Source organism: Osmerus eperlanus, chromosome 14 (genome assembly GCF_963692335.1).
Source record: "Osmerus eperlanus chromosome 14, fOsmEpe2.1, whole genome shotgun sequence".
Taxonomy (NCBI): Eukaryota; Metazoa; Chordata; class Actinopteri; order Osmeriformes; family Osmeridae; genus Osmerus; species Osmerus eperlanus.
The window spans coordinates 5807929-5826316 of record NC_085031.1 but is presented as its reverse complement, the minus strand read 5'-3'; the positions used below and the strand labels follow the sequence as shown (position 1 = coordinate 5826316).

Here is an 18388-nt window from a genome sequence, read left to right as displayed (position 1 = left end):
ACGTCCAGTGTCTTTTAAGATTTATTTAATTGCTTTGGTTAACATAATTACAGAACGTATCTTGAACTTTACAGCACTTATTCCAGCTTCGCATTTTCGCGTCTTCTGTCCTACCGTCCACTTCCTCAGTCAAGAGGGAATTTTGACCCTCTTTGCAATCCGTCGGTTATTCGCTGAAGCGAGCGACGCTTGCTGGTGTACCAGTGGCAAAGATGGAGAGTGACACCACTATAAGAAGAATAAAACCCTACGGGACGCAAACCAATGTTTTGCAAGAGCAAAACGACTCCCAGGGTCAGTGTGGAAATAACGGCTGCAGTGACCTGAAAAGAAAGCCGGACGTTAACTTGTACCTGCTGCGCGAAGGAGTCGCAGCTTTTCTTGTGGCTGTGTTTATCTTTGTGCTGTGGGGACTCGTTCAGTTATCCTTACAGCAGCTTGTCATAGGCAAGTCTACTGGAGAGTTCAATGCAGTCCGTGCAAGGTGAGTGTTTTACTGTTATTGCTTAAGTACAATGCTTTATGTGGCGGGTGGATCATACTTTTACAGGTTTGATTCCTTAACGGATCCTTCAAATACCTAGCTAGCCAGCTACCGTTCTCACCTTTCCTCTAGTTGTTTGGCTTCTGTACTCAACTGAACAGACCCACCTAGTAACGGTCGGTAGCTTGCCTCAGGGTAAATTAACTCAGACGTCGATAAGGTGTGCAACTGAGAAAGTCACTTGACTTGCTAGTCTGTTAATGATTCGCCCGTTCGTGTACTCTCACTGTAGTTTGCACTCGCACTTGCATCATTACTTTTGTTTGCTGTTATCAGCATTTAGCAAAGGGCATTCAAGGCTAATGTTCATATTGTCCTTAGTTTCACGTTATTCTTCATTAACACTCCTGTGCACAGAAATTACATCAGAGCCGCTCCCTTACAGTACTGTTCTGTCCATCTAATCAGAGGGTGAAGATGTATTTGCGCGTGAAAGTGTTTGTGGGCTCATGCGAGTGTCACTCTGATGGTCTGTGTGTGCTCATGTGTCAGTCCACGTGTTTGTCAGTCTGCAGGTGTGCGTGTGTGTGTGCACGTGTTTGTCAGTCTGCAGGTGGGTGTGTGCACCAGTCTGTGTCCGTGCTTGTATGATGCCCCTTTATGTCAGCATCAGAGTTATTCTGGAGGATCAGCTTCCCACGGTGTCAGATAGCCTGGCTGTGTCATGAGGTTATATCAGTGCCGGCCATGGCATGGAGGCCCCTGCTTTAGCTGTTGGCTATTTTCTTCTTAACCCTCGTGCTGCCTTCGGGTCACATGACCCAAAGGTTCATAACGAACCATCGTTGTGTTTACCCAATTTTACCCAATACAAAAACAAATTAAAATAATTTTATTTTAACCTTTGCAATGTGGGGGGTCTGAGACAGCCCAACGGTTAAAAGAAAATGCTTCACTTTGTCTTTGTATGCGGTAAATCTGTCGCAATACGACGGTGGGTCACAATGACTGATGGGTCAGAATGACCCGAAGATAACACAAGGATATGATAGGAGAGGAAACAGGATGGAAGCCAGTCCCACTGACCAGCTCTGGCAGCCATATGTACAGCTGGACTGGACTATGTACTGGTAGGACTGTGACATGCTGTAGCCATGGTAGGGCTAGCCAGCTGACCAGTAGGACAGCCTCTCTGTGATCAGCAGGGATCAGATGTGTGTTCTTGAAAGGGGCTGTGGCAGTAGGAACTCATTATGAAACCAAACACAAAGGAGAAGTGGGTACAGTAACGGTAGATTCGGACTGTTGGTTTTTCTTTTAAAACACTCCTTGGCTCCTCCACCACTCTAGATGGATGAGTGAAAATGATAAATCAAATATGTATTTGTTTGACAGGAATTGACTATTTAAAACTGTAATAACAACCCAACTGTCAACCATCCTCTGCCTTTCTTTTTACTCCCTCTCTCTTTTCTTTCCCTTCTCTCTCTCACCCTTTTCTCCCTCTTGCCTATTTACTTCACTCCCTCCGTCCCCATTTCTCTCACACACTTTCTCTATTACCCCTCCCTCCTCGCCCACTTCCCAGGAGGCATCTGGAGCGGATCACAAGTGTTGGGCCGCGCCCTGTTGGCAGCCATGAGAACGAGGTCCTGACGGTGGAGTACCTGCTGGAGCAGATCGAGCACGTCCGCTCCGAAAGCGCCGCCGGACCTCACCGCCTTACCGTGGACGTGCAGCGGCCAACCGGATCCTTCAGCATCGATTTCCTGGGCGGGTTCACCAGCTACTATGACCGCGTCAGCAACATCGCCGTCCGCTTGGAGCCCAAGACCGGGGCGCAGCACTTTATGCTGGCCAACTGTCACTTTGACTCAGTGGCCAACAGCCCAGGTATGGCCTTAACCGGCATCTGGTGCTGGACAGCCGAGCCATGCCACTGTGATTCAATAAGTCAATAATGACAGAGCGCTCAGTGTCAGAGACTGATTTAGAGCAACAGAAAACCTCCTGGGCCCGGGAGTGCGTCTGGATGTGTTACCTCTAACTGTCTGAAAACATGTCCCCCGAGCCTCCTCAGTCATCTCCATGGTTTAGAAACACATGCATGTGATGGAGATCCTACTTAGGACTTATAACGGATAGTTTTGTTGTTACTTCCCTCCTGGTCAGAGAAGAGAGCTGGATATTTGATTTTTAACTTGGGTCAGTATCTAGATCCTGAATCGGTATCAGTTTTTGGCAGCTATGGTCAAGGCATATGCAGAAATGTGCCTCAGAGGGTGTTAAGTGTCACATTGGGTGGAGAGAGAGAGAGCCTGGTCATCAGATTGTACTAAAGTGTACTCACAAGCACATTTCTTTAGTCAATACAGTCGGGTTTCAGTTCTTTGCAAACAAGCACATTATACACGCACATACACACACGCACACACACACACACACACACACACACACACACACACACACACACACACACACACACACAGAGGCTTCTAACAGTCTCCACCCTGGAGCCTCATACTGTGAAATGTTCCTGAATGTGCACTTAGCCCAGCCTACAGTACCAGGAAACTGATACCAGAGTTGAGCAAACACACCCGTAGATGAGAAGCAGGAAAACTCCCTGAACCCCTCCTGGCCCAGCCCCATCCCTGACTGGCCCAGCCCCATCCCCTCCTGGCCCAGCCCCATCCCAGACTGGACCAGCCTCATCCCAGACTGGACCAGCCTCCTCCCAGCCCAGACCCACCTACAGAACCAGCAGAACTGCACCACAACACTCAGGAATTCCAAACATCTCCCCCCCACCCCACCTTCCAAGAAAGGAGTTGAATAATCCGATGCAGTGTCCCACATGACTGTGAAGGGGGGTTTGGACAGCGCTCTGAGGGCACGGTGACCTGCTGTACAGGTTTTATCCTCCCATAGTGGAGTCCCTGTCTAACAGATGCTGAGTCCGTTTCCTGATTTCACCCTCTAATAGTTTGTACCAGAATTCCTCGGGGGCTTAATCTGACCCTGGGTTTGTTGATTGGTGACCATTAACTAGAAAGCTGACATAATCAGGGTGTGATCTCCTTGATTAAGCCTGAACTTAGACATCCATGGTAAGGAGCAGATTACTAGACCTGCCGACCCTAGTTTATCTTAGCCTATCTTAACTTGAGGACTATTAGGGCACTGAATGTTTGTGAGAGAGAGAAAGCTGCAGATGTAGAGGAAACTAATACAAAGATACGGCACCCTGCTCCCTGGCATGCTGCACACTCTCTCTCTCGCCCTCGCCCCCTCTCTCTCTCTGTCTCTCTGTCTCGCTCCTTCACAGAGCTGAGTTATATTATTCTCTTTCCCCCTTAACTCCCTTTTCTCATACTTGCTGTCCTTTTGTGCACTCTTACTCTCTCTCACACACGCACACACACACACATGCTCTCTCTTTTTCTCTCCATAAGGGAGGTCAGTTGGTAGATATTATGCTAATATAGGTCTGTGGGATGGTTCCACGTACCTGTTGCCCTTCTCACCCTCATCATGTGTTGTCCTCTTATCAGCCGGGCCATCTCATTGGCTCTCTGTGGTAATTACTTTCTAAGGTACCTGTTTTGTAGCTGCTCACCTCTCTGCCTGTCTAGCCGATGTCAGGTTCTGGTCTGGTAGTTAGACAGCTCTCTAGACACACGCATACACACTATCCTCAGTGAACGGCCCCCTGCCCCTCTCTCGTCCCCACAGGAGCGAGTGATGATGCAGTGAGCTGTGCCGTTATGTTGGAGGTACTCCATTCGCTGGCCAACCTGACCACGCCCCTTCGCCATGGAGTCATCTTCCTCTTCAACGGAGCCGAGGAGAACGTGCTGCAGGTGAGTGTGTGAGAGAGAGAGAGAGAGGGGGGGGGGGAGAGAGACAGAGAAAGAGACAGAGAGAGAGGAGAGACAGAGCGAGAGAGAGAGGGAGAGAGAGAGAGCTAAAGACAAAAGTAGAAAGAGGGAGAAGGTGACAGAGATGGATGGTCAGAGAGCCACGGGAGAAATGGAGACAAAGAGGAACCATGAACCATGCAGACTTTGACCTTATCGCTTACCATATACTTTAATTACCAGCAGGCTGACAGGGCTGTTCTCTAAACCCTTAGTTCCTAACCCTCAACACAGCGGTGTCTTTGAAGTGCTGTGGCCAGAGATTTAAATACTGACCTAACTAAATCTCCATTCACACTTCTCTTTATTGCTACATCTCTTTCTCTCTGCATCTTTGTCTCGCTCCGTCCATTTCTCCCTTTTCTCTCCTCTCCTTCACACTTTCAATCTTCCCTCTGTTTCTCCATCTCTCACTCTTCTCCCCCCCCAGGCTAGTCACGGCTTCATCACCCAGCACCCATGGGCTCAGCAGGTCAGAGCCTTCATCAACCTGGAGGCAGCAGGAGTGGGGGGCAAGGAGGTCGTCTTCCAGACAGGTAGGTAGTCTGTGTGTGTGTGTGTGTGTGTGTGTGTGTGTGTGTGTGTGTGTGTGTGTGTGTGTGTGTGTGTGTGTGTGTGTGTGTGTGTGTGTGTGTGACTCAGCAGCAACACGCCTCTGAGGAGAGAAGCAGTTGACAAACACCTGGCTGTGACGCCCAGTCCGACCCCCCCAAGCCCAGGTGTTGTTATGGTGTCTGGTTTGGGGATTGGCTGCACCTGCACTCTAGTCTCCACAGTCCCAGCGTGCTCGGATGATATACGAGTTCTATTTCTGCATCTGGAAGCATGCACAGATGATATGAGTTCTATTTCTGCATCTGGAAGCATGCTCAGATGATATATGAGTTCTATTTCTGCATCTGGAAGCATGCTCAGCACATCGTAGCTTACTCTTAATCTGACACTCCCTCTCCTTCTTCCTCTCCCCTCCCTCCCCTGTCGTCCTGACCCCAGGCCCAGAGAACCCATGGCTGGTGCAGGCATACGTCCATGCTGCCAAACACCCCTTTGCCTCTGTGGTGGGACAGGAAGTGTTCCAGAGTGGCGTCATTCCCTCCGACACAGACTTCCGCATCTACAGGGACTTTGGAAACATCCCAGGTAGCGCGCTAACCGCTAGATATCCTATCTGGAGCATTTTGGCGCTGTTTATTTAATCTAACTCTCTGTGTGTGTGTGTGTGTTTAGGTATAGACCTGGCCTTCATAGAGAACGGCTTCATCTACCACACCAAGTACGACACTGCCGACAGAATCCTGACTGACTCCATCCAAAGAGCAGGTACGACTCAGGAACACACACTACTTTACACACCAGCTCTTCTGATACGGATGGCTTTCCAACTCCCTAGTGCCTGTGTCTGGGGTTTAGTAGCTCCTGGACGCTGGTCTGCCCTCCCCCAGCCAGGACCTGCACCATAAGGATGCTCGGAACAACAACTGACCTCAGAGCAGATCATAGCCAAACTTTCTGGAAACTGCTGGCTGGGAAACAAAGCTGGAGCAGTGGCCTTGAAGACAGCATGAATTATTAGTGGTGCATTCTGGGAGAGTGCTGGGGGGGGGGGGGGGGCTATTTATATATGTGTGTGGGGGGGGGAGGGGGCAGGAGAGGGGAGGAGGAGGGTTGTGGATTGTCGGAAGGGGGGGGGGGAGAGGAATAGGAGGGCGGGTAGGAGCAGAGCGGATAGACAGAGTGTGTTTTGTGGAGGGTAAGTGAAGCATGCTGGTGGAGTCTGAATCATGTCTAACATCACACCCCTCAGACCACAGAGGACCGGCCTGCCTGCTGAGACCACATGCAAGCGTGGCTGCTCTGCATGTTTACGTTCTGATAGCAGGACACTGGACACACACTGTTGATGGCCCACATAAAACAAGAACAATGGACACTTTGTTCCACGTCCCCTAGCACAGGGACAGGACTGTGTTCTGTGTGTTTGGTTGTGTATGCGTGTGTGTGATTGTGTGTGTGTGTGTGTGTGGGCTTCCTGGACTGTTTGTCTAAACCAGAGCAGAACAGGGAGATCTTTCATAGCCCACAGCGGGGCATCTCTCAGCCCACATCACTGGGCCATCACAACCAAACGCTTCCTAACCAGCAATGGTGTCCCGCCAACAAAATCCAGACCATATTACACCTCGTATCGAGTACGCCAGTTCTGGTTTCATTGCGATGCAAAGCAAAAAGATGTGTGAACAGCACTGCGCTCATTAAAAAACCATTGCGATGGGTAAAGCAAAGCAAACGCATTTAAATAAATGTGTGTGAGGCTCTCTTATCCAGCTCCCCGTCCAGCAAGATGGACATTCTCGTCATCCCAGACACGCAGTTGAATCATCCTTCAGCGACGACCTCTGACCTCCCTTCCTCCCTGCTTCCTTTCTTCAGGTGACAACATCCTGGCCGTCCTAAAGCACCTGGCGATGTCGGAGGAGCTGGCGGATTCCTCGGCGTATCGCCACGGTAACATGGTGTTCTTCGACCTGCTGGGCATGGTGGTGGTGGCGTACCCCGCCCGCGTGGGCGCCATCCTCAACTACATGACGGCCGCCGCCACCTTCGTGTACCTGGGCAAGAAGGCCGCTCTGCCGCCAACCTGGGTGGGTGCTCAGAAGGGTTTCCTGTTTACTGAGACAGCTGGCTGCGAAAGCGAGTTAAATAGCACTGCAGAGAGAGAGAGAGAGAGAGAGAGAGAGAGAGAGAGAGAGAGAGAGAGAGAGAGAGAGAGAGAGAGAGAGAGAGAGAGAGAGAGAGAGAGAGAGAGAGAGAGAGAGAGAGAGAGAGAGAGAGAGAGAGAGAGAGAGAGAGAGAGAGAGAGAGAGAGAGAGAGAGAGAGAGAGAGAGAGAGAGAGAGAGAGAGAGGAGAGAGAGAGAGAGAGAGAGAGAGAGAGAGAGAGAGAGAGAGAGAGAGAGAGAGAGAGAGAGAGAGAGAGAGAGAGAGAGAGAGAGAGATGTCACCAGTTAGACCGGTTATACACACTGTATAATGCTGTCTGTGCTTGTTTTTGTGTGTGTTTGGATCTGTCCCATTTTCTCTCTCTCATTATACATATGTATGTGTGTGTCTCAGGGGGGCGGTATGTGCGGGAGCTGGCGTACGCCACTGGTGTGGTGGTCCTGAGCTGGCTGGTCACCCTGCTGACGGTCCTGATCGTGGCTCTGCTGGTGTCCCTGTCTGGACGCTCCATGTTCTGGTACAGCCACTTCTACGCCTCCATCTGCCTGTACGGGTCGGCCGCCACCGGCAAGATGGTTCTGATCCACACGCTGGCAAAGAACCTGTACTATGGGGTGAGTACTGGGACTAGGTCCTATCCCTACAGAGGACGCTTCTGGTCAGGGCTGGACGGGATTCTAGTACCGTGAGACGCTATATTTTTGGGGTCAGATGTCAAGGGTCAGACAGGGTCATTAGGACCACGGAGGTCATCCTGGTTAAAATGGCTTAGTGGTCAGTCAAGACAATGGCTGAATCGAGCTGCAAGCTCCTGTGTACAACAATCAGGGAATCAGGTGGCTGAGCGGTTAGGGAATCGGGCTAGTAATCTGAAGGTTGCCAGTTCGATTCCTGGCCGTGCCAAAAATGACGTTGTGTCCTTGGGCAAGGCACTTCACCCTACTTGCCTCGGGGGAATGTCCCTGTACTTACTGTAAGTCGCTCTGGATAAGAGCGTCTGCTATATGACTAAATGTAAATGTAATGTAATCAAGACATTCACACACCAAGTAACACTGAAAACCATCCTGTTTGTTTTTCCATCTGCTACACGATGTGTGAACAGGAGATGTTATCCGTGTGTTGTTAACAAGTTTCCGCACTACTAAGATTAGTCTTGAACATGTGATTGGCTGAGCGTAGAATTAAAATGCTCAGCCACATTCTACTGTGAATTCTATTTCCATGGTTATGACCTCCTACCTAGATAAGCCCTCTTTCTTTCTTTCTCTCTTTTCTTTTTTTCCCTCCATTCTTCCCGCTTCACCTCTGTTTCTTAGTATTTTACCCCCCCCCAACCACCCCCATCGCCCGTGTACCATAGCAACCTCTCCCTCCCTGCCTCCCTCTCTCCCTCCTTCCGTCTCTTTCACTCACTCAGCTGTGTGAACAGCACTGCGCTCATTCAAATACCATTTCTTTCATTAGTGTCCACAGACACTATCACGTGCGCACACTCACACACAGACACATACAAACACACACACACACACAGACACATACACTCATACACAGACACATACAAACACACACACACACACACACAGATAAACCCCACCTAGGAACACTGGGCTCACTGCACGCTCGCTTTAGAAGAATATGTACTCGCACTGTGCTCTGAGGCAGGGGCAGACTGGGTTTACAATAGGAAGGTCCTGTAGGAGGTAAGCCACAGGGAAACGGGACAAGTTATCTGACTGCAGCTCAGTGAGCACAGACAAAGACCCTGCACACACACACATACACAAACATACACACATACACACACGTGTGTGTGTCCTGTTTATAGCTCTTTGGAGTGAGAAGGCTGGGGCGACGGCCATCCAGTGAAGCAGAATATGCTCTCTCTCTCTCTCTCTCTCTCTCTCTCTCTCTCTCTCTCTCTCTCTCTCTCTCTCTCTCTCTCTCTCTCTCTCTCTCTCTCTCCCTTTCTGTCTCTCTCTCTCTCTCTCTCTCCCTTTCTGTCTCTCTCTCTCTCTCTCTCTCTCCCTTTCTGTCACTCTCTCTCTCTCTCTCCCTTTCTGTCTCTCTCTCTCTCTCCCTTTCTGTCTCTCTCTCTCTCTCTCCCTTTCTGTCACTCTCTCTCTCTCTCCCTTTCTGTCACTCTCTCTCTCTCCCTTTCTGTCTCTCTCTCTCTCTCTCTCTCCCTTTCTGTCTCTCTCTCTCTCTCTCCCCCTCTCTTCCTCTTTTTTTCTCTCTGTGGCCAGAGAGCATCTGATACTGTCTCACTGCAGTTGGGGTGTTATTGCATGAGGTAAGGAGAGAGGGATGACAGGATGAAAGAGGAAGAATTCAAACAAGGGAGGAGGAAGTCATGTTTCTCAACTCTCATGAGGAATCATGAGTGTATTCAACTCTGGCCTGAAAAAGGTTGCCGGAATCATGACACAGGGAGGCTAATGGATTGTCACTGTGTGTGACAATGCGCCTTCACCCAGGCAGGGGTGGGTGGGGGGGGGGGCAATGCGCCTTCACCCAGGCAGGGGTGGGTGGGGGGGGGGGGTGCTGTCACACAGAACTTCTTTCTCTTCCAACCACCTGCCGTGCTGTCGATGTCGACCCTGTATGGCCACTCCCTCACCTGCATACATCCTAACCCTAACCCTGAGCCCAAGGACCACTCCCCAACGCTTTCCCCTGACCCCCTACTCAGCCCCTCCCCCTGACCCCCTACTCAGCCCCTCCCCCTGACCCCCTACTCAGCCCCTCCCCCTGACCCCCTACTCAGCCCCTCCCCCTGACCCCCTACTCAGTCCCTCCCCCTGACCCCCTACTCAGCCCCTCCCCCCTGACCCCCTACTCAGCCCCTCCCCCTGACCCCCTACTCAGCCCCTCCCCCTGACCCCCTACTCAGCCCCTCCCCCTGACCCCTGACCTGTGTGTTCCAGGGCGTGCGTCGTCTGGATCTGGGTGAGCTGTACTTCGATGTGAGCCTGCTGCTGTGGTGCTGTGCCCTGGTCTACCTCTCCCAGCTGGGCCTGTGCTCCGCCTACGTCCCCATGCTCATGGTGGCCTTCCCCCTGGCCACCAAGCTGCTGCTGGCCTCAGAGTTCAGACACAGAGGTCAGCTATATTACCCTACCCTAAACTACCCTACATAACCCTACTCTACACAGTCATACACTACACTACATAACCCTACTCTACACAGTCATACACTACACTACATAACCCTACTCTACACAGTCATACACTACACTACATAACCCTACTCTACACAGTCATACACTACACTACATAACCCTACTCTACACAGTCATACACTACACTACATAACCCTACTCTACACAGTCATACCCTACACTACATAACCCTACTCTACACAGTCATATACTACACTTCCACATCCTGCATAACCCTAGTTTGATGCAAATCTAACCACATATCTAAATACATTTTCTCTTTCACTCCCTCCCTCCATCCAGGAGCTTCAGTGAAGTACTCTGTGCTCTACATGTTGGGTCTGGCGCTGCCCTACGTGCACTTCATGTTCCTGATCTGGGTGGTGTTCGAGATCTTCACCCCCATCCTGGGGCGGAGCGGGTCGGAGATCCCCCCTGACATTGTCCTGGCAACACTCGTCACCCTGGCCACCATCTTCCTCTCGTCCTTCTTTGTGAGTTGACAGAGAAGGGAGGGAGGGATGAAGAGAGAGAGAGGAGGGGGGGGGGGTGTTGCGGCTGTTCTAGAATGAGAAGTGATGGATGAGGTTTTTAATCAACTCTGTGCCTAATCAGTCTTTCTTCTTCCTCTTCTGTCGCTCTCTTCTCTCTCTGTCTCTCTCTTCTCTCGCTCTCTGTTTCTCTCTCTCCATCTCTCTCTCTCTCCGTCTCTCTCTCTCTCTTGTTCTTGGTCTCTCCCACCCCCAGCTCCATTTTGTGTACCTGGTGCGCAGTACCAAGTGGATCTTGGCAGCCCTGGGATCGGTCTTCATTGTGATGGTCCTGCTGGTGTCATCTGGACTGCTGTTCCCTTACTCTGCCGACCCGGCCGGCCCCCGACCCAAACGGGTCTTCATCCAGGTGAGACATACAGAGACACACACACACACACTCACACATACACACATGTACACACACAACCTCTAACAGCTAGCTCTCCGCTCCTGTTGGTTTTCACTCTATAACACCAACTTGATCCGATCCGATTCAGTGGTGGATGTCTGCTTGACGGTCTTGTCTGTGTGTCTGTCTCCCCGCCCGTCCCCCCTCGTCCCCAGCACACCACCCGGACGTTCCACAGCCTGGACGGCCAGGTGGAGAGCACCGACTCAGGCTTGTGGGTGAACAGCTTCGACTACACAGGCATGCAGCACGTCACGCCGCACATCCCGGAGCTCAACGACAGCATCCGGACCCAGTGCCGCCAGGACCGGCCCTTCTGTGGCTTCCCCTGGTTCCTGCCCATCAAGTTCCTGGTCAAGTCAGTAGCTCCTCCGCCTCTTTAGCTCCCTTGTGAACACTTTCCTGAATCTTAATGCTAATTGGTAGTTGGGTTAGCAGATTAGCAGAATACAGACAGTTCAGTGTCTTTTAACCTGATTGGCTTGATGTGTATGCATGTTTATGTGTGCATGCCTGTGTGTGTGTGTTCCAGGAAGGACTGGTACCTGCCTGCTCCTGAGGTCTCCCCCAAGTCTCCTGTGCAGTTTCAGCTCATATCTAAAGAACCAACCAACTGGGGCACAGTCAGGATGGCCTTCCAGGTCAAAGGTCAGGAGCTCACACTGTCTCTGTGCTGTCTGGTGTCTACCGTGTGTGTGTGTGTGTATCTACATGTCTTTCTGTGGATGTGTGTATTCTGACCTCTCTCCAACCTCCACCACCTCCCCAGGCCCCAGCCACATGTCTCTCTACCTCATGCCCCATCGCGGGGCCTCTCTATCCAGCTGGTCGTTTGGAGATGGGAACCCCCAGTATCACCTGGCTGGGGAGTACTTCATCTTCTACTCACATGGCCTCGATGCCCCTGCATGGAACTTCTGGTTCGAAATACAGGTACTTAACTTACCTGTACAGCAGGGTTTTTCCTGCATTGAAAAGCCTTAGGCAGCCCTCCTAAGTTGTCTGTACATTTCTTGCTGCAGTTCAGTCATCCCACCAAGCCCGCAAGACTATCATTATGTTATACGCAATAGCCATATAACATATACTCTACTCTCCTGTGCTCTACTCTCCTGTACTCTACTCTCCTGTGCTCTACTCTCCTGTACTCTACTCTCCTGTGCTCTACTCTCCTGTGCTCTACTCTCCTGTACTATACTCTCCTGTGCTCTACTCTCCTGTACTCTACTCTCCTGTACTCTACTCTCCTGTACTATACTCTCCTGTACCCTACTCTCCTGTGCTCTACTCTCCTGTACCCTACTCTCCTGTGCTCTACTCTCCTGTACCCTACTCTCCTGTGCTCTACTCTCCTGTACCCTACTCTCCTGTGCTCTACTCTCCTGTACCCTACTCTCCTGTGCTCTACTCTCCTGTACTCTACTCTCCTGTGCTCTACTCTCCTGTACTCTACTCTCCTGTACCCTACTCTCCTGTGCTCTACTCTCCTGTACCCTACTCTCCTGTGCTCTACTCTCCTGTACTCTACTCTCCTGTGCTCTACTCTCCTGTACTCTACTCTCCTGTACTCTACTCTCCTGTACTATACTCTCCTGTACCCTACTCTTCTGTGCTCTACTCTCCTGTACTATACTCTCCTGTACCCTACTCTCCTGTGCTCTACTCTCCTGTACCCTACTCTCCTGTGCTCTACTCTCCTGTACCCTACTCTCCTGTGCTCTACTCTCCTGTACCCTACTCTCCTGTGCTCTACTCTCCTGTACCCTACTCTCCTGTGCTCTACTCTCCTGTGCTCTACTCTCCTGTGCTCTACTCTCCTGTGCTCTACTCTCCTGTGCTCTACTCTCCTGTGCTCTACTCTCCTGTACTCTACTCTCCTGTGCTCTACTCTCCTGTGCTCTACTCTCCTGTACCCTATTCTCCTGTGCTCTACTCTCCTGTGCTCTACTCTCCTGTGCTCTACTCTCCTGTGCTCTACTCTCCTGTGCTCTGCTCTCCTGTGCTCTACTATCCTGTGCTCTACTCTCCTGTGCTCTACTCTCCTGTGCTCTACTCTCCTGTGCTCTACTCTCCTGTACTCTACTCTCCTGTGCTCTACTCTCCTGTACTCTACTCTCCTGTGCTCTACTCTCCTGTGCTCTACTCTCCTGTGCTCTACTCCTGTGCTCTACTCTCCTGTACTCTACTCTCCTGTACTCTACTCTCCTGTGCTCTACTCTCCTGAGCTCTACTCTCCTGTGCTCTACTCTCCTGTGCTCTACTCTCCTGTGCTCTACTCTCCTGTGCTCTACTCTCCTGTGCTCTACTCTCCTGTGCTCTACTCCTGTGCTCTACTCTCCTGTACTCTACTCTCCTGTGCTCTACTCTCCTGTGCTCTACTCCTGTGCTCTACTCTCCTGTACTCTACTCTCCTGTACTCTACTCTCCTGTGCTCTACTCTCCTGAACTCTACTCTCCTGTGCTCTACTCTCCTATACTCTACTCTCCTGTGCTCTACTTTCCTGTACTCTACTCTGTGTCTGTGTGTGACCCTTTGGTAACGTTCACCTCTTCCCCCCCCACCAGCCTCCCAGGGAACGGGACCCTGATGGCCCAGAGGGGATGGTCACCGTGGCGATCTCCTCCCACTACTTCTTTGGCGAGGACCAGCGGACACCCCAGCTGGACGCCATGCTGCTTCGATTCCCAGCCTGGACCTTCGCCTCCACCTGGTCCAGCACCTATCACATGTACCGATACTGACCACGCAGCCAATCACATGGACCCACAATGAGGACCGCACCAGTCACACTGGACAGAACTAATCAGAACTAATCGGACTGGCCAGCGGGCACGTCCACATCCTGCTCAGACTAACACGCAAACACACACACACACACACACACACACACACACACACACACACACTGGAGGACATGCACATGTAGGTGATTGAGAGACCCCACCCTTCACTGTGTCAAGGCTTTGTTGCTAACAACAAGGATGCTGCTCTTCCAGCCAGGCCAGATAAAGACTCCTCCCTGCAGGACAGACTCCTCCCTGCAGGACAGACTCCTCCCTGCAGGACAGACTCCTTCTTGCAGGACAGACTCCTCCCTGCAGGACAGACTCCTCCCTGCAGGACAGACTCCTCCCTGCAGGACAGACTCCTCCCTGCAGGACAGACTCCTCCCTGCAGGACAGACTCCTTCTTGCAGGACAGACTCCCTGGCTCAGCCCAAGAGATTCGCCTTTACCTCTGAGGGGGGAGGGAGAACCTCACTCTCCGTCTCCTTTTCTCTTCCGTATCATCTCTTCCCTCTCTCCTCCCCTCTCACTCTTTCTTTTCTTCTCAGCATTCTTTTTTTCCCTATGAAAGCCCTTTGCATGCCGAACCTCCTCTGTGAACACTGCAAGCCAGAAGCCATAGTCACCATGAGTACCATGCAATAGAGCTGAGGAGGCCTGAGCTATGGAGGCCACACAGGTCCTCAAAGTTCTACATTTAGATGATTGGTTGGTTCTGTTCTGTGATTGCCTACATAGAAAGTTCGAACACTGGTGCAAGTTCACAACATTCAGCCGCCTCTTTATGGAAAGACTTGAGATGAGGCCAACGTTCTAGAGGTAGTGTCTTGTTGCTGTGGCTCTGAGCTGGGCTGTTGTCACGGAGACTAGTACCGTTGTCCCTACTCTCCTGGGAACAGACACTTTAAAGGATCAGTCTGCTGTAAAACCTAAAGTCTCACATTCAGAACACTGTTGAGGCCTTGAAACACACTGTCTGGTGTTTCATGTCAGAGAGGCTGTTGTTTTGAGATGAGACCATGGCTGGTCATCCGAATTGCATTTGAGTTCTGGAGAAACAGCCTTCCAAACAAGATGACTGTTGTTTTAGATTTTTACAAAGTTATGGTGTTACACAATTGTCCAAATTGTTCATTTTTACTCTTTATTTCTCTATCATAATCCTCATTATCATAATCGTCAGTGACATGTTCAGTGTTACTGTGAAAATCAGCCTCAGACATAAACACTAATGGTGCTTCTCATGTTTTTTTTCTGGAGAACCTTTTTTACAATATCCTCTGGATTTTATAAATGTTGTTTTTGCATCAAATATTTTGGGGAAAAAGCAACACCACATTTTTGATTCCCTTCCCAGAACCAGTACTTCCCTTGACTCCCAGCAGTGCTCTGTCTGTGTGTGCCTCTTAACCACAATATAGGACTGAACTCCACTACAGGCCGTTAGAATTGCTTTAACAAGCTTGGATTGTCTTCTGGTGGGATTCACAAGGGTCCTGATTTGAGCCTGTCATGTGCCAGTTTTTTCTAAGATCTAAGACATAGGGGGCTGGACACTGACAGCTGGGATACGTCAGTGTTGGTCTGGTCCTCGTTACGGCCACCTCGGCCTCTCGTCATCTTCAGCATCTTGTGTCTGCAGAGTGGCTCCCTCTGCTGCTGACAGTGGGTGTTTCTGGGAGGTAGTGTGTTTCTGGGAGGTAGTGTGTTTCTGGGAGGTAGTGTGTTTCTGGGAGGTAGTGTGTTTCTGGGAGGTAGTGTGTTTCTGGGAGGTAGTATGTTTCTGGTTGTGGTCCTGCTTCTGGTTCTGTGTCTCTGGTCCCAGTTCTGGTCCTGTTTATATGGCCATATTATGTCTGTCTCTCTCTCGCTGGTACTGGTTCTTCACCCTCTGAGATTAGTAATGTACAAAACAAAATCTATGCAAAATAATATGAATTTATGACGAATCTCTTCCTCAATGACTCTGCAGTTTCCCCACGGCTTCAGGACAGATGCTACCAGGGACACTGGCCAGTGTGTCAAGTTATGGGATATAAACTAAATACTGGGACCAGCTCACAGTAGTCTGCTCAAATCTTGCAACACACTCAGAGGGTCAGTTTGACTTGAACTGTGGTGTGTGTAGAGCGGTCAAGGTTTATTTTATTATGATTTTTAAACCATCTTTTCTAAAGACAGGCTTTCGAGGGCATAAACAAGGGTTGATTCGCCCTTACTCTTCTGGATGTCCTGCTTCTTACCAGGTCGTCAGTAGCAACGTCCACTGTGTACAGCAACACAGGTGTTTTTTTTTTTGTCTATTTCTTACACCTTTGGTGAGGATACATCCTATAATAGTCTTTTCAAATCTGCTTGATGATGTGTATGACTGACAAGAGATTGAACACGAGCATGGAGTGCGTTCAATTTGAACAGGTCGGCAGCACCGCTGACAGGGTTAACATTATTTTAGACGGTCATTGCGTGTAGGTCAACACGATGAGGAAAGACAGGGACTTTAACCTCGATGTGACTTGTTTATTGTTGTAGTGAAGCAGAACTTATGAAATATACTAAGAATCAACAGAGATAAGCTTTATTAACTAAATTATAATAAGTAGAATTTAATTAAACTAGATTTATATTGTTATAATCAAAGTGTGTGGCGCAGTCTTCATCTGGTGCTCACTGTGCTCGTTGCTTGGAAGGGAAAAGTTGTGTTGGAAAGAATATAACAGGAATAATTGACGTTCATCAATTCAGCTGAATTCTGTATGTGATCATCTCAAACTGTTACCTGGTAGTTCAGGGACGTGCTCCAGAAAGAGTGACTAGTATGGGAGCTTGTCAGACACGATAGTGATGGTTTTCTTTTTTAGGAGCCAACTAATCATAGGGCATCCTTTCCTGTTCCACCAGTGGTTTCACATGACTTGTGTTTACTACTTGGGGTTCAGCACAACTAAGTTGACACTGTCCAGTCCTATTCTGTATCCTGTCAGTAAGATGTGGCTGTTGGCTGTTCGTATGAATTAATACTTTGAAATAATGTAAGTCTTGTCTCGCATAACAAACAAAGAAAGACGCTTGAAGAGCAACATGCCTGGATTTGTCAGTTTGTGTCACCGTGCCACTCCCTCAATGACAACTTAAGCACGTAGTTTAAAGTGTTGCATTCATTAATTTCCCAGCATCTGCTGATGATACATGGTTGGAACACAGGACAGACAGCCCTGGACATCACTAGAGGATGGAATACAGCGAGCTACGTTTTTCTGTTGCAAGGCAACCGTTCTTCTCCCTCGAAACAAAAGCATCTGTGTCTGTCTGCCTTTCCATTACAGTACATCTGCAAACTGGGAATATTGATCATTACCTATATCCAGGGTTCCCACAGCTCCTTGAAAGTTTGTAAATTTTAGAAGGAAAAAATTAAGGCATTGCAAGTTTTGGAATATAGACACTGAAAGTGCTTGAATGTATATATTTTTAACGAATATAAATTGATGTTATCAGGGCCAAAGACCACAGATGGGCTGTGCTGTGTTGGAGAAGGCAAGAGACCTCGTCGTCTCTCATCACTGTTGCAGCACAATGGAGAAGCGTTCAAACATTCAAGCCTTTTCATCGTCTGTGGTCTTCAGTAAAGTGTGCTAGATCTCATTATAAAGATTCTCAGCGTCGTAACAGTAATTATCCTTGATAATTGCCTGTGAAGTTCTTAAAGTCCTTGACTTTGATGTTTAAGGTCTGAGAACCCTATAAGTTGACCTTTTATCCAAGTTTATACGGGGAGAAAATAATTAACTGCCCGTATATTTAGATTATTGTTTAATAGTGAAACCTTTTTTTTAATCCAATTGAAATATATGGAACTCTCCTTCAGGAGATGGGAGATGGTCTATGAGATGCTCGTTGTGACAAAGTCTTAATATGTTTGATGATGTTGTGGATGGATGTGTTGAATTTTTATACGCGCTGTGTCATAATTATTGTGTTAATGTTTTGGTTTGGAACTTTCATCCATGCCTTTTTGTTATTAAACCTCCTTTAATATCACAGCCTTCCCCTGAAAAGCGTGACTGAGAACAGTTATGATGAACTGTAGACAGTCAACTAATTATTTAATTGGACAGCGGCACGTTTAATGTTTGTTTTCTCTTTTCCGTAAGTTTCCTCTGTACATTTATATCTGTTAAGTCACATCAAAGATGGGATCGCATCATTGAAACGACGGGTGTGGGATTGATTGATTACTTGATTTAGGAATATTGTTTAACAGGGTATTCTAATGAAAGGACTTGATTACTTATGCAAAACAAGTTGGATGAAAAGTGTCTGAGGACAGATACCGTGTACAGCAATAAAAGGCTTAACACACAAGTCTAAACCC

The 18388-nt window shown here is 49.3% G+C and overlaps 1 protein-coding gene across 1 annotated transcript; it reads left to right on the top strand.

Annotated features, from left to right (window-relative positions):
- The first annotated feature begins 5 nt into the window (after window positions 1–5).
- On the top strand, window positions 6–18376 carry LOC134033574 (endoplasmic reticulum metallopeptidase 1). Its single transcript, XM_062477788.1, has 15 exons — window positions 6–484; window positions 2073–2377; window positions 4220–4347; window positions 4835–4940; window positions 5398–5544; window positions 5632–5724; window positions 6835–7050; window positions 7517–7737; window positions 10051–10225; window positions 10588–10778; window positions 11032–11184; window positions 11382–11584; window positions 11759–11874; window positions 11996–12159; window positions 13792–18376. The coding sequence occupies exons 1-15, from the start codon at window positions 213–215 to the stop codon at window positions 13966–13968; spliced, it is 2667 nt and encodes an 888-aa protein (XP_062333772.1). The 5' UTR covers window positions 6–212; the 3' UTR covers window positions 13969–18376.
- Window positions 18377–18388: the final 12 nt, after the last annotated feature.